Source organism: Oncorhynchus mykiss, chromosome 17 (assembly GCF_057628025.1).
Source record: "Oncorhynchus mykiss isolate SJ-2025 chromosome 17, ASM5762802v1, whole genome shotgun sequence".
Lineage (NCBI taxonomy): Eukaryota > Metazoa > Chordata > Actinopteri > Salmoniformes > Salmonidae > Oncorhynchus > Oncorhynchus mykiss.
This window is the reverse complement of record NC_143038.1, coordinates 18,210,273-18,225,908: the sequence shown is the minus strand read 5'-3', so window position 1 is coordinate 18,225,908 and position 15,636 is coordinate 18,210,273. Positions and strand designations below refer to the sequence as shown.

Sequence of the window (15,636 nt, the reverse complement as noted above, 5' to 3'; positions counted from 1 at the left end):
TTTTTGGGGCCATCGAGGAATGTCACATGGCCCAGAAATCATTGAATGGCCATTTTCACAAAGGAATAGACAGACTCATTCCAAGAGCAATTGGAATCGAAAAAACACAACGTGCCCCACTTGGGGACCCGAGGACCGAGTTTGGGAAACGCTGGCCTGAAGATCAAATACCAATAGGGAGCCACTATGACGTGCTCACACGCTGACAGTACCCGCGTTTAACCACTAGATGGCCTCCGTGCTCCACGGTAAACTTTTCCCCTCTCATCAGCGGCACTGCAACATGGGACTTTCAAAGTCAGTTGTTCTTAGCTACATAGTGACCATTTTTGACACTTTTTGCCCTATATCATTACTATCACTCATTACTGCTAGTGTATTTTTCCCCTCTTCTACTCTAGGCATACATCTAATCACATATAAGAGAGCGTTATTGAAACGACTCAAGTCAGTTAAGAACCAACTCTTATTTACAATCACGGCCGGTGGTGATACAGCCTGGAATCGAACCACGGTCTGTAGTGACTCGAGAACAGGGAACATACACGGTGGGAAAGGGGCGTGTACAAATGGAACAATTGTGCCTTTTTGACTGAAATATGGAGGTGGCTCTTAAAAGAGCCTTTGGGGGATTTTGGAGATCAGGTCATCGTTTATGCGCGCTCTCCGCGAATACGACGGGCCAGCTGGATGTCCTTGGGCATGATGGTCACCCTCTTGGCGTGGATGGCGCACAGGTTGGTGTCCTCGAACAGGCCGACCAGGTAAGCCTCGCTTGCCTCCTGCAGGGCCATCACTGCGGAACTCTGGAAGCGCAGGTCGGTCTTAAAGTCCTGGGCAATTTCTCGCACCAGGCGCTGGAAAGGCAGTTTGCGGATCAGCAGCTCAGTGGACTTCTGGTAACGACGGATCTCTCTAAGAGCCACGGTGCCGGGCCTGTAACGGTGAGGCTTCTTCACGCCGCCGGTGGCCGGGGCGCTCTTGCGCGCAGCCTTGGTGGCGAGCTGCTTCCTGGGTGCTTTGCCACCGGTGGATTTGCGAGCGGTTTGCTTGGTTCTGGCCATGGCGCTAGCTAGCTTCCTTCTTTCACAGTCGGAGTATAGCCTCAAAATGCCTATGTGAAGTTTATAAAGCCGGCAGCGGCGTCTGCTCATTGGTCACCATCTCCGCACCGCCCTGATTGGCCCGTTGCGGAGGCCTCCTCCGCCGCCCATTGGACGGGAGGCTCGGCCTCTCCGTGCCGCCCCAAAATGCAACCCCCACCCTCGCCGAGGCGCGCTTGGGTCTTTTGTTAGGGCCGCGAGCAACGTTACACTTTACGCGCAATAATGCTCTCATTCTAGCCTACTAGTTGTTATCCTTCATTTAGGCCTCATGTGGGCACTTGATACGGTGCCGTGTATATGTGTGTGTGTATCTAACAAACACGCCAAATAGTTGGCCAGGCATAGAAAGGACACTTTGCGCTTTTGTTGAGCTAGGTGGTTGGCTCTTAAAAGAGCCTTTGGGGGTTGAGTAGTCAAGTTGCAGCCGCACCAGCGATTTTACTTGGCTTTGACGGCCTTCTCAGTCTTCTTGGGGAGCAGCACTGCCTGGATGTTGGGCAGAACACCACCCTGAGCGATGGTCACGCCGCCAAGCAGTTTGTTCAGCTCCTCGTCGTTACGGACTGCCAGCTGCAGGTGACGGGGGATGATACGAGTCTTCTTGTTGTCACGGGCAGCGTTTCCGGCCAACTCCAGGATCTCAGCAGTCAGGTACTCGAGCACTGCGGCCAGGTACACTGGTGCGCCAGCGCCCACACGCTCGGCGTAGTTGCCTTTACGCAGCAGCCTGTGCACACGGCCCACGGGGAACTGGAGCCCGGCACGGGATGAACGTGTCTTTGCCTTCGCCCTGGCCTTGCCTCCGGTTTTGCCTCTTCCGCTCATATTGGTAGCTTCAGTATGTCACAGAAAGTCTGAATGAGCCGCTGGCCACCTCGAGAGCCTTACTTATACCTCGCCACAAAAGCCATCGATTGGCCACCGGACCGGTGTGGCCTTATCCAATTGGAGTGAGGGAGGGACAGACAGACAGGCAGTCAGCCCTAAGCCCGCCCCCACCCACCCGCAGGCAGGCAGGCAGCAGAGTGACGAGGGCTAGGCTACTCTGTTTCCCTCCGACTTTTGTGACTTTTTCACGTTGGCGGGAGCGCCAAAGTGACTACTCAAATCACTGAAACATGTATCAATCAATTCGAGAGTGGCTCATAATACCAATGGCTGCTGTCCAACCCACTATAGTATGTATGCTTCTTATTATCAGGATCAATGTGACATGCCAATTCTAACACATCACAACAATGTTGACTGGTGAGGGTGCTGCACTCTTGAGTGACAAATGTAAAGCCATTTAGCCACTCGAAAATGTGGTGCGTAAAAGTCATTCATTTCATTTCTTTTGCACCACGGGTAGGTAGGTGGAATGGAATGACATGCGCTTTTATGGAAAGAGGTGGGTGGCTCTTAAAAGAGCCTTTTGTGGTAACAACATGTGTCGAGTAGAAAGAACACTGTTTGTAATAGGTTTACTTCTTCTTGGGGGCTGCCTTCTTGGCCTTGGCCGCCTTGGGCTTGGCGGCTTTGGGCTTCGCTGCCTTGGTAGCCTTCTTGGGGCTCTTGGCCGCTTTCTTGGCCGCTGCGGCGGGCTTCTTCACCTTCTTTGGGCTCTTGGCGGCCTTTTTGGGTGTAGCGGGCTTCTTGGCCTTCTTGGGGGACTTCTTTGCGGCCACGGCCTTCTTGGCTGCTACCTTCTTGGGCTTCTTGGCGGCCACCTTCTTAGCTTTGGGGGCTGCGGCTTTCTTGGCGGGCTTCTTTGCCTCGACGGCCTTCTTGTTGAGCTTGAAGGAGCCGGAAGCACCGGTGCCCTTGGTCTGGACCAGGGTGCCCTTGGTGACGAGGCTCTTGACGGCGATCTTGACACGGGAGTTGTTCTTCTCCACGTCGTAGCCGCCTGCCGCCAGAGACTTCTTGAGCGCGGCCAGGGACACGCCGCTCCTCTCCTTGGAGGCGGACACCGCCTTGACGATGAGCTCGCCTACGCTGGGTCCCGCTTTCTTGGGCTTGGCTGCTGCCTTCTTCTTGGGTGCCTTGGCCGGCGCGGCGGCGGCGGGTGCTGGTGCGACTTCTGCCATGTCTGTCGTTCGGTCCGGTAAACACACACACTTACAACACTACGGTAGTCTGTGAGGAGGAGTACTTTGCTGTAGACGCTGCTCTGCGCTATTGAAGCTCCACACCGTGCAGGGGGCTGGCCTTAAACGCGACATGAGAACCATGTAGACTCAAGCCACCCAGCTCGGCTTCTCCGGGCTGGCCAAATGCTCTTTCACTTGTGTTTTCTGGTCGCCAATATCGGGCCAAAAGTCACCGACGGAGCCGTGTTTTTGGCCCAAAAGCGAACGGCCCAGCGAGCAGACTTGTGTCCGTTCAGAATAAAGTCATGTGGGCTGCAGAAGCCCCGTGCATTTTGCTGCGACTCGCTCAAAACCTCACCGTTCGACTGTCGGGTGGAGCGGTGCGCACTGCTTTTCCTGTGCTATTTGTCTCCTAAATGGCCTAAAAGTGCATCCGATTGCGAGCACCATTGATTGTGGAGTGAGCCGAGATGTCTGGCAAGGGAATCAAATGGTTTGGCGTCCCCTGATGTGCTCCTTGGTGTTTTAAAGGAGAGCTCTTTTGGGGACCTTAAAACACATGCACTTGTGAGGCCTGGCTGAGACTAGTTTCACGTTGTATTCGTCATGTGTCCAGGAGGCAAACGAAATAATACACTGTCCAACGACATGCTTACTTGCACTGTGTGTGTGTGTGTGTGTGTGATGTTTTATTAGTATGAGTTTATTAGTTGGATTTGGAGCCTGTGTGTTTTCTTGTGCTAGGTAGTCTCTCTCTCTGTCTGTGTGTCTCTTTCAAAAGCGTGTCAGAGAGAGAGAGAGAGAGAGAGAGAGAGAGAGATAGGCTTGTGGCCTTCTCGCAGTCCTTCCTCGCTTGACTCCGCAGCGTGACTCACTCGTGCCGGTCTTTGTGTCTGTGGGTCTTGGTGTCTGGCTGTGCGGCCGGCGCTATGGAGGCTGGCGCCCCATGTGCTTGTCCGCCCTGATATAGGCCTAGAGAGAGAGAGATTTGGAGCCTCTTCTTCTCTCTCCTCCTCCCTCTTGTACAGGTGTGTGTAAGGGATGTGAAACGGCTAGTTTCAATCGGTGACGTCACTTGCTCTGAGACTGTTGTTGATGATGTGTGCAGAGGGTCCCTGGTTCGGCCTAAAGTTATACTGTTACACAGGCTCCAGTCATCGGAGCACGAGTGGAATCCCACTCACTGTGTTATACTACCATGCACACATTCCTACCCTGTTCATGTCAGCATCATTTATTCCCTCTCCCCCCTTTTTGACATGTCCTCCACACACACACATATGGATTTGCTTTTTTCACTGACAGGTTGGGTGGCTCTTAAAAGAGCCTTTGGGTTACTACAGCACTCCAAATGGGCTGTTTACTTGGAGCTGGTGTACTTGGTCACGGCCTTGGTGCCCTCGGACACTGCGTGCTTGGCCAGCTCTCCGGGGAGCAGCAGGCGCACTGCGGTCTGGATCTCCCTGGAGGTGATGGTGGAACGCTTGTTGTAGTGGGCCAGGCGAGACGACTCTCCGGCGATACGCTCGAAGATGTCGTTCACGAACGAGTTCATGATTCCCATGGCCTTGGAGGAGATGCCGGTATCGGGGTGGACCTGCTTCAGGACTTTGTACACGTAAATGGCGTAGCTCTCCTTCCTCGACTTTCGGCGTTTCTTGCCGCCTTTCCCTGCGGTCTTGGTGACGGCTTTCTTGGAGCCCTTCTTGGGCGCGGACTTTGCTGGCTCGGGCATGATGCTGATGTCTCGCTGCTTCTCACAAACGAATGAGGGGGTGGAGAGCCCTTTCCCTCTTATGAAGACGAAGCTAAGCTAATTCGCCGGCCGTGGACACACCCCTGCTTTCTCATAGGCGCCCCTGCCATTTGCCCAGTGGAGCTGAGCGCGCATAAGAGCCTTCCACTCAGAGGCTTGCTTCCCTAACAAAGACCATAGCCTATGCTCTGTCACTGGTGGGGAATGGTGTGTTTCCAAAAAAGTCCTACAATGGCTAGAAATAAGGCCCCCCTTTTTGGTACTTGGTGGGGATTTCCCAGCCGTGGTGCCTCAGTAATACGACTGTACGCAAAGCCTGCACTGAACATAGCCTCCTGTCACGAATACTCCCTCCCTGTCCACTCAAGAGTGGCTCATGGTTTAATACGACTGTACGCAAAGCCTGCACTGAACATAGCCTCCTGTCACGAATACTCCCTCCCTGTCCACTCAAGAGTGGCTCATGGTTTAATACGACTGTACGCAAAGCCTGCACTGAACATAGCCTCCTGTCACGAATACTCCCTCCCTGTCCACTCAAGAGTGGCTCATGGTTTCCTACGATAATGGATTTGACCCTTTTGAAGCGGATGTGGGTGGCTCTTAAAAGAGCCTTTGGGTTCAAGTCGGGATGTTGACGTTCCGAGAAGAGTGCGTTTAACCGCCGAAACCGTACAGGGTGCGTCCCTGGCGTTTCAGAGCGTAGACCACGTCCATGGCCGTAACGGTCTTCCTCTTGGCGTGCTCGGTGTAGGTGACGGCGTCACGGATCACGTTCTCAAGGAACACCTTCAGGACACCGCGGGTCTCCTCGTAGATCAGCCCGGAGATACGCTTCACGCCGCCACGGCGAGCCAGACGGCGAATGGCGGGCTTGGTGATTCCCTGGATGTTATCGCGGAGAACCTTACGGTGACGCTTGGCGCCTCCTTTTCCGAGTCCCTTGCCGCCTTTACCTCTTCCAGACATCGTGTGTTCACTAGCTGAGTTCAAGTGAATTAATGACGTAATTTTCGGTGCTCGGTGCTCTTATTATCTGCGTTTGGTGGACCTGATTGAAGCCAGTGGCACAGAAAGCGCGCGCTTTTGCCTGGCCTCTGCTGCAAAGGGGAGGGCGTTCGTTCTAGGGAACTATGGAGGAAGAAGAAATCAAAGCTACTTGCATGCGCGGGAAACACACTCAAATACTGAGCTATGTTGAACACAAGGCCCAACTGTGATGTCCCACTCTTCACATTGATTGGTGTTGTTCTTGTTGTTGTTGTTGTTGTTGCGCCTGATTCAACTCTTTCAATCAGCTGTGCCTCTCCAGGGCTTCAACAAAAATGCCTACTCTACCCCTGCCTGGAGTTGGGAAACACTGAACTAGTAGGATTCAACCCACTGCAGTTGCCAGTCACACCTAATAGAGATAGGCGTTAAAAACCTCAAATAGTGTCACAAGTACAAAGGAGAAACGAAGTGGCACAAACGGGAAACAAATACACAAGGAATGCCACAAATCCTAAGGGGTCCGTAATGTCACCTCAGCAGTCATGTAGCTCTTGAAGGCCATGTAATAACGTCATTCTTCTTTTTCTTCCCTAGACATGATCCAGGTGGCCATGGGACGGGTGGTGATACCTCTGCAAGCTGAAATGCAGTAAAACATTCCTCAGACACCCACCCAACACACACACAATAAAGGGATCATTTTCCTATGCGTACAGAGGTGATAGGGATGTGCAAATATTGTATGGTACTTTTTTCAAAAAACAATAACATAGCCTTATATTACGGAAATAGTGGTATGAGGTGGATCCTTTATAGGCCAGAGAGCCTCAGATGTTGCATTGAATGATCTCAACAGGTCATTTCAAAGGGGACAAATGAGGCCCAAGGGCACATACTGGCGATTGACCAATCGGTGCAGTTGATTCACATCTCAGATGTGACTAGGTATCATCTTACAACTTATTGTTGCCACAATTGTCTCTTACATGTACTTAGTGGCTGCCGGCCCTCGGTTTAGTACATCGAGCAACAGAGGTTGCCTTTTAGGAGAACGACTGACAAGCGTTCAACTAGCTGGGATGCAACTAGTGTCATCAAAGCACTTTGTCATAGCAAGTTAGAAGAAATAGGTTAAGGTTACGAAAAGGCTTAGGCTTACCCCAAATGCCACGTCCGTTCGTAGCTGTACTCCGTGTAGGCACAACAAGTCATCACACAGAGAGCACACTTGAAGCACAACTGCACTGCCTGGAAGGCCGCAACGGACTGAATTGGAATCCCTCAAACAGCACGCTAACTACATTCCGCTTTATGATGTCACAGTCAGCCCCTCGGAACACTGGTCCTCAACAATCTCAAACACCTTGGATACCCAAGCCAAACATTCTCGAATCACTCACATTCACAAATCAACCAGGGAGAAGAAGGCTGCCAGGAATTGAATGCTGAAAAGCTAACCTCCTTCACAGAGCAACATCATAGGACTGGGAGTTTGTGTTCAACAGCTTACGTTCCCCTATTATCAAGGGCTTAGTTCCTCTATAGGCTGCAGTGCAGATACTTCACATGCAGAGTACAACAACAAATAACAGAGGGCCTGTTACCACACCCTATAGGCTAGGAGTTGAACTTGGACCACAATGACATTGGTAGTAATTAGCCTGCAGCATAAATGACAGCTCCCTAACGGGGACATAAAGTGGAAATGGAAGTGCGACACATAGAGGAAAAGTCCTAATCCTAATCAAATAGACACATTTATTTGTTTATTCTTTTTTTTATTTCACCTTTATTTAACCAGGTAGGCAAGTTGAGAACAAGTTCTCATTTACAATTGCGACCTGGCCAAGATAAAGCAAAGCACTTCGACACATACAACGACACAGACTTACACATGGAGTAAAACAAACATACAGTCAATAATACAGTATAAACAAGTCTATATACGATGTGAGCAAATGAGGTGAGATAAGGGAGGTAAAGGCAAAAAAAGGCCATGGTGGCAAAGTAAATACAATATAGCAAGTAAAACACCGGAATGGTACATTTGCAATGGAAGAAATGTGCAAAGTAGAAATAAAAATAATGGGGTGCAAAGGAGCAAAATAAATAAATTCATTAAATACAGTAGGGAAAGAGGTAGTTGTTTGGCCTAAATTATAGGTGGGCTATGTACAGGTGCAGTAATCTGTGAGCTGCTCTGACAGTTGGTGCTTAAAGCTAGTGAGGGAGATAAGTGTTTCCAGTTTCAGAGATTTTTGTAGTTCGTTCCAGTCATTGGCAGCAGAGAACTGGAAGGAGAGGCGGCCAAAGAAAGAATTGGTTTTGGGGGTGACTAGAGAGATATACATACACCTGTTTAGCAGATGTCGGAAATGCTTGTGTTACTAGCTCCAACAGCACAGTCAAGTCTAACAAGTAATATCTAACCATGTTCCAACATTCCACACAATACACCCAAATGCAATTGGAATACATCAATATATGGACGAGCAATGTCAGACCGTCCGTAGACTAACATACCTTACAATACAATACTTTATATATCCACATGACATGAGCTATGCAAACCACCTCCACGTTAGGAATGTGCCCAGTGATATCTAACAAAAACACACACCTCCGTGGAACCCACATGGCAAGACAGGAAGGAAGACATGCAGGAGTGCTCATGAAGAAGACCGGAATCATCTCCAATCAAGTGAACAATGTCAAAGGAATAGGGCAAGTCATATAGATAGGGAGGCATTTCACCGCCACCCGCTGGACCACAAGTCATTTTGCCAACACTGGCTCATCATTCAAAGCCACATAGGGAGGGATCTTAACACCACCTGCTGGATCAGAAGTGCCACTCACAATGGCCACACAGACCATTTCTCCCTCAACCTGATGCAATTGTCACAACAAGTATGTGCTCAAAATCAAACATTAACTACAACAGATCATCAAATAGGCAAACACATGCTCATGTAGAGTACCTCAAATTATACAGTTACTTTGTCACCAAACCTAATCTGTCATTCATCTACAAATACATGCTCTTCTAAAGCCACAATGCAATGTTCACATGGTACATTTCATTTCTTACAATCTATGTCACTATTACTTCATTTGACTGCTCTTAAATCATATTCACTTAACCCTTTTCTTCACCTGCTGATTTTCTGCTGCTTTTGTCTCTTGCAGATTTGGACGTCATGTGAATCTATGTTTCTCAAGTATCAAAAGAGAGAAAATGAAAAACGGAATGCTACTTTTCTCTCTAGCCTAGTGCACTCTTTATCTGTAAGCTCCCCTACTGGTGTAGGTAGCTCCAAAAAAAGGTACAGATGCCATAGAACCTGATCTCGACGACCACATTTTACACCAATGCACCCCGACAATCGGTTGGTGGTCGGGAATCAAGTGGATGATTCTGGGACCAATTACAGGATAGGGGTGAGGGGTGTACTGAACTGTGCCTATAGCATGTCAAAAATCCCTCCAACGGGAAATAGGCCTTGGCAAATGGCCAGGGGCGCTGTCCTTTTCAGCACCACGGAGCTCCCCTATTACCTGTCTCATGAGTGAAGATGCAACAGCAGACAATTCCTGCTCTTTTGTCCTGCAATGACACACTTTAGCCGTGTCATTGCTGCATTTAACTGGCAGCCTGTATTTAGGGCCTTTACTTTGTCGTATCATTTGGTCAAGGGGTTTCGATTCGTCAGCAAATCTTCTTTGAAAAATGAACTAAATCCCACATCAGAAGTCGACTTCAAATCACGCCAAAGACACACGACTCTACTCAACCGGAGTCAATAGTATCAAATATTCTGCACTGTGAAGGTGTCATGTGCTGAGCCATTTAGTTCCTATGAAGCCTATTTACGAAGCCAATGCAGCAATCACCACGTACCTGCCTGCATTGGTGATTGCTATTCTGTAATTGGTCAACTACTAATAGGGCAATCATCCCGGCAGCTTCGTAACAGCTGTTTTGCAAGCCCTTGACGATTACATCTATTGATTCCTGCTGTCCTGATACCTTTTCTCTTAAGGGATCTCGGATCTAGTCTAAAGGCCTATCAATGGGTATGGCATTGGAATATTCAATCGCACACTGAATTCATCCCACTAAATACATTCCTTTCATTTCTCCATTTATTCCACCATATCGAAACAACTTACCTATGCACGCACACAAACAAGCACAGAAGGGCGACTTAATAATATCACGTCTAATTTGGTGGCCTACAACATTTCCTGTACCTTCAACCACAACGTTGGTAACAATTTTTTTCGACCACCTTTCACTTGCGCCGGACAGAGATATATCATTTTACTTTCAATAGCTTAGTCAGTCGCATGAATTATGGGGTGCACACAGCTAACGTTGTAATGATCGGATCAAAACATGGATTTTTGGGGCCATCGAGGAATGTCACATGGCCCAGAAATCATTGAATGGCCATTTTCACAAAGGAATAGACAGACTCATTCCAAGAGCAATTGGAATCGAAAAAACACAACGTGCCCCACTTGGGGACCCGAGGACCGAGTTTGGGAAACGCTGGCCTGAAGATCAAATACCAATAGGGAGCCACTATGACGTGCTCACACGCTGACAGTACCCGCGTTTAACCACTAGATGGCCTCCGTGCTCCACGGTAAACTTTTCCCCTCTCATCAGCGGCACTGCAACATGGGACTTTCAAAGTCAGTTGTTCTTAGCTACATAGTGACCATTTTTGACACTTTTTGCCCTATATCATTACTATCACTCATTACTGCTAGTGTATTTTTCCCCTCTTCTACTCTAGGCATACATCTAATCACATATAGAGAGCGTTATTGAAACGACTCAAGTCAGTTAAGAACCAACTCTTATTTACAATCACGGCCGGTGGTGATACAGCCTGGAATCGAACCACGGTCTGTAGTGACTCGAGAACAGGGAACATACACGGTGGGAAAGGGGCGTGTACAAATGGAACAATTGTGCCTTTTTGACTGAAATATGGAGGTGGCTCTTAAAAGAGCCTTTGGGGGATTTTGGAGATCAGGTCATCGTTTATGCGCGCTCTCCGCGAATACGACGGGCCAGCTGGATGTCCTTGGGCATGATGGTCACCCTCTTGGCGTGGATGGCGCACAGGTTGGTGTCCTCGAACAGGCCGACCAGGTAAGCCTCGCTTGCCTCCTGCAGGGCCATCACTGCGGAACTCTGGAAGCGCAGGTCGGTCTTAAAGTCCTGGGCAATTTCTCGCACCAGGCGCTGGAAAGGCAGTTTGCGGATCAGCAGCTCAGTGGACTTCTGGTAACGACGGATCTCTCTAAGAGCCACGGTGCCGGGCCTGTAACGGTGAGGCTTCTTCACGCCGCCGGTGGCCGGGGCGCTCTTGCGCGCAGCCTTGGTGGCGAGCTGCTTCCTGGGTGCTTTGCCACCGGTGGATTTGCGAGCGGTTTGCTTGGTTCTGGCCATGGCGCTAGCTAGCTTCCTTCTTTCACAGTCGGAGTATAGCCTCAAAATGCCTATGTGAAGTTTATAAAGCCGGCAGCGGCGTCTGCTCATTGGTCACCATCTCCGCACCGCCCTGATTGGCCCGTTGCGGAGGCCTCCTCCGCCGCCCATTGGACGGGAGGCTCGGCCTCTCCGTGCCGCCCCAAAATGCAACCCCCACCCTCGCCGAGGCGCGCTTGGGTCTTTTGTTAGGGCCGCGAGCAACGTTACACTTTACGCGCAATAATGCTCTCATTCTAGCCTACTAGTTGTTATCCTTCATTTAGGCCTCATGTGGGCACTTGATACGGTGCCGTGTATATGTGTGTGTGTATCTAACAAACACGCCAAATAGTTGGCCAGGCATAGAAAGGACACTTTGCGCTTTTGTTGAGCTAGGTGGTTGGCTCTTAAAAGAGCCTTTGGGGGTTGAGTAGTCAAGTTGCAGCCGCACCAGCGATTTTACTTGGCTTTGACGGCCTTCTCAGTCTTCTTGGGGAGCAGCACTGCCTGGATGTTGGGCAGAACACCACCCTGAGCGATGGTCACGCCGCCAAGCAGTTTGTTCAGCTCCTCGTCGTTACGGACTGCCAGCTGCAGGTGACGGGGGATGATACGAGTCTTCTTGTTGTCACGGGCAGCGTTTCCGGCCAACTCCAGGATCTCAGCAGTCAGGTACTCGAGCACTGCGGCCAGGTACACTGGTGCGCCAGCGCCCACACGCTCGGCGTAGTTGCCTTTACGCAGCAGCCTGTGCACACGGCCCACGGGGAACTGGAGCCCGGCACGGGATGAACGTGTCTTTGCCTTCGCCCTGGCCTTGCCTCCGGTTTTGCCTCTTCCGCTCATATTGGTAGCTTCAGTATGTCACAGAAAGTCTGAATGAGCCGCTGGCCACCTCGAGAGCCTTACTTATACCTCGCCACAAAAGCCATCGATTGGCCACCGGACCGGTGTGGCCTTATCCAATTGGAGTGAGGGAGGGACAGACAGACAGACAGGCAGTCAGCCCTAAGCCCGCCCCCACCCACCCGCAGGCAGGCAGGCAGCAGAGTGACGAGGGCTAGGCTACTCTGTTTCCCTCCGACTTTTGTGACTTTTTCACGTTGGCGGGAGCGCCAAAGTGACTACTCAAATCACTGAAACATGTATCAATCAATTCGAGAGTGGCTCATAATACCAATGGCTGCTGTCCAACCCACTATAGTATGTATGCTTCTTATTATCAGGATCAATGTGACATGCCAATTCTAACACATCACAACAATGTTGACTGGTGAGGGTGCTGCACTCTTGAGTGACAAATGTAAAGCCATTTAGCCACTCGAAAATGTGGTGCGTAAAAGTCATTCATTTCATTTCTTTTGCACCACGGGTAGGTAGGTGGAATGGAATGACATGCGCTTTTATGGAAAGAGGTGGGTGGCTCTTAAAAGAGCCTTTTGTGGTAACAACATGTGTCGAGTAGAAAGAACACTGTTTGTAATAGGTTTACTTCTTCTTGGGGGCTGCCTTCTTGGCCTTGGCCGCCTTGGGCTTGGCGGCTTTGGGCTTCGCTGCCTTGGTAGCCTTCTTGGGGCTCTTGGCCGCTTTCTTGGCCGCTGCGGCGGGCTTCTTCACCTTCTTTGGGCTCTTGGCGGCCTTTTTGGGTGTAGCGGGCTTCTTGGCCTTCTTGGGGGACTTCTTTGCGGCCACGGCCTTCTTGGCTGCTACCTTCTTGGGCTTCTTGGCGGCGGCGGGCTTCTTGGCGGCCACCTTCTTAGCTTTGGGGGCTGCGGCTTTCTTGGCGGGCTTCTTTGCCTCGACGGCCTTCTTGTTGAGCTTGAAGGAGCCGGAAGCACCGGTGCCCTTGGTCTGGACCAGGGTGCCCTTGGTGACGAGGCTCTTGACGGCGATCTTGACACGGGAGTTGTTCTTCTCCACGTCGTAGCCGCCTGCCGCCAGAGACTTCTTGAGCGCGGCCAGGGACACGCCGCTCCTCTCCTTGGAGGCGGACACCGCCTTGACGATGAGCTCGCCTACGCTGGGTCCCGCTTTCTTGGGCTTGGCTGCTGCCTTCTTCTTGGGTGCCTTGGCCGGCGCGGCGGCGGCGGGTGCTGGTGCGACTTCTGCCATGTCTGTCGTTCGGTCCGGTAAACACACACACTTACAACACTACGGTAGTCTGTGAGGAGGAGTACTTTGCTGTAGACGCTGCTCTGCGCTATTGAAGCTCCACACCGTGCAGGGGGCTGGCCTTAAACGCGACATGAGAACCATGTAGACTCAAGCCACCCAGCTCGGCTTCTCCGGGCTGGCCAAATGCTCTTTCACTTGTGTTTTCTGGTCGCCAATATCGGGCCAAAAGTCACCGACGGAGCCGTGTTTTTGGCCCAAAAGCGAACGGCCCAGCGAGCAGACTTGTGTCCGTTCAGAATAAAGTCATGTGGGCTGCAGAAGCCCCGTGCATTTTGCTGCGACTCGCTCAAAACCTCACCGTTCGACTGTCGGGTGGAGCGGTGCGCACTGCTTTTCCTGTGCTATTTGTCTCCTAAATGGCCTAAAAGTGCATCCGATTGCGAGCACCATTGATTGTGGAGTGAGCCGAGATGTCTGGCAAGGGAATCAAATGGTTTGGCGTCCCCTGATGTGCTCCTTGGTGTTTTAAAGGAGAGCTCTTTTGGGGACCTTAAAACACATGCACTTGTGAGGCCTGGCTGAGACTAGTTTCACGTTGTATTCGTCATGTGTCCAGGAGGCAAACGAAATAATACACTGTCCAACGACATGCTTACTTGCACTGTGTGTGTGTGTGTGTGTGATGTTTTATTAGTATGAGTTTATTAGTTGGATTTGGAGCCTGTGTGTTTTCTTGTGCTAGGTAGTCTCTCTCTCTGTCTGTGTGTCTCTTTCAAAAGCGTGTCAGAGAGAGAGAGAGAGAGATAGGCTTGTGGCCTTCTCGCAGTCCTTCCTCGCTTGACTCCGCAGCGTGACTCACTCGTGCCGGTCTTTGTGTCTGTGGGTCTTGGTGTCTGGCTGTGCGGCCGGCGCTATGGAGGCTGGCGCCCCATGTGCTTGTCCGCCCTGATATAGGCCTAGAGAGAGAGAGATTTGGAGCCTCTTCTTCTCTCTCCTCCTCCCTCTTGTACAGGTGTGTGTAAGGGATGTGAAACGGCTAGTTTCAATCGGTGACGTCACTTGCTCTGAGACTGTTGTTGATGATGTGTGCAGAGGGTCCCTGGTTCGGCCTAAAGTTATACTGTTACACAGGCTCCAGTCATCGGAGCACGAGTGGAATCCCACTCACTGTGTTATACTACCATGCACACATTCCTACCCTGTTCATGTCAGCATCATTTATTCCCTCTCCCCCCTTTTTGACATGTCCTCCACACACACACACATATGGATTTGCTTTTTTCACTGACAGGTTGGGTGGCTCTTAAAAGAGCCTTTGGGTTACTACAGCACTCCAAATGGGCTGTTTACTTGGAGCTGGTGTACTTGGTCACGGCCTTGGTGCCCTCGGACACTGCGTGCTTGGCCAGCTCTCCGGGGAGCAGCAGGCGCACTGCGGTCTGGATCTCCCTGGAGGTGATGGTGGAACGCTTGTTGTAGTGGGCCAGGCGAGACGACTCTCCGGCGATACGCTCGAAGATGTCGTTCACGAACGAGTTCATGATTCCCATGGCCTTGGAGGAGATGCCGGTATCGGGGTGGACCTGCTTCAGGACTTTGTACACGTAAATGGCGTAGCTCTCCTTCCTCGACTTTCGGCGTTTCTTGCCGCCTTTCCCTGCGGTCTTGGTGACGGCTTTCTTGGAGCCCTTCTTGGGCGCGGACTTTGCTGGCTCGGGCATGATGCTGATGTCTCGCTGCTTCTCACAAACGAATGAGGGGGTGGAGAGCCCTTTCCCTCTTATGAAGACGAAGCTAAGCTAATTCGCCGGCCGTGGACACACCCCTGCTTTCTCATAGGCGCCCCTGCCATTTGCCCAGTGGAGCTGAGCGCGCATAAGAGCCTTCCACTCAGAGGCTTGCTTCCCTAACAAAGACCATAGCCTATGCTCTGTCACTGGTGGGGAATGGTGTGTTTCCAAAAAAGTCCTACAATGGCTAGAAATAAGGCCCCCCTTTTTGGTACTTGGTGGGGATTTCCCAGCCGTGGTGCCTCAGTAATACGACTGTACGCAAAGCCTGCACTGAACATAGCCTCCTGTCACGAATACTCCCTCCCTGTCCACT

The 15,636-nt window shown here is 51.0% G+C and overlaps 4 protein-coding genes across 4 annotated transcripts; all 4 read right to left on the bottom strand.

Annotated features, from left to right (window-relative positions):
* Positions 1-623: 623 nt before the first annotated feature.
* Positions 624-1,492, bottom strand: LOC149975822 (histone H3-like). Its single transcript, XM_090204271.1, has one exon. The coding sequence runs from the start codon at positions 1,152-1,154 to the stop codon at positions 654-656; it is 501 nt and encodes a 166-aa protein (XP_090060397.1). The 5' UTR covers positions 1,155-1,492; the 3' UTR covers positions 624-653.
* A 3,881-nt stretch (positions 1,493-5,373) lies between these two features.
* LOC149975821 (histone H4) lies at positions 5,374-9,666 on the bottom strand. Its single transcript, XM_090204270.1, has one exon. The coding sequence runs from the start codon at positions 5,901-5,903 to the stop codon at positions 5,592-5,594; it is 312 nt and encodes a 103-aa protein (XP_090060396.1). The 5' UTR covers positions 5,904-9,666; the 3' UTR covers positions 5,374-5,591.
* A 1,287-nt stretch (positions 9,667-10,953) lies between these two features.
* Positions 10,954-11,433, bottom strand: LOC149975820 (histone H3). Its single transcript, XM_090204269.1, has one exon. The coding sequence runs from the start codon at positions 11,392-11,394 to the stop codon at positions 10,984-10,986; it is 411 nt and encodes a 136-aa protein (XP_090060395.1). The 5' UTR covers positions 11,395-11,433; the 3' UTR covers positions 10,954-10,983.
* A 1,310-nt stretch (positions 11,434-12,743) lies between these two features.
* LOC149975819 (histone H1) lies at positions 12,744-13,631 on the bottom strand. The gene has a single exon (XM_090204268.1). The coding sequence runs from the start codon at positions 13,525-13,527 to the stop codon at positions 12,904-12,906; it is 624 nt and encodes a 207-aa protein (XP_090060394.1). The 5' UTR covers positions 13,528-13,631; the 3' UTR covers positions 12,744-12,903.
* Positions 13,632-15,636: the final 2,005 nt, after the last annotated feature.

Bases quoted from the DNA above. Each gene is read 5' to 3' on its own strand.
- LOC149975822 (XM_090204271.1), bottom strand. From the start codon at position 1,154: ATGAGCAGACGCCGCTGCCGGCTTTATAAACTTCACATAGGCATTTTG.
- LOC149975821 (XM_090204270.1), bottom strand. From the start codon at position 5,903: ATGTCTGGAAGAGGTAAAGGCGGCAAGGGACTCGGAAAAGGAGGCGCC.
- LOC149975820 (XM_090204269.1), bottom strand. From the start codon at position 11,394: ATGGCCAGAACCAAGCAAACCGCTCGCAAATCCACCGGTGGCAAAGCA.
- LOC149975819 (XM_090204268.1), bottom strand. From the start codon at position 13,527: ATGGCAGAAGTCGCACCAGCACCCGCCGCCGCCGCGCCGGCCAAGGCA.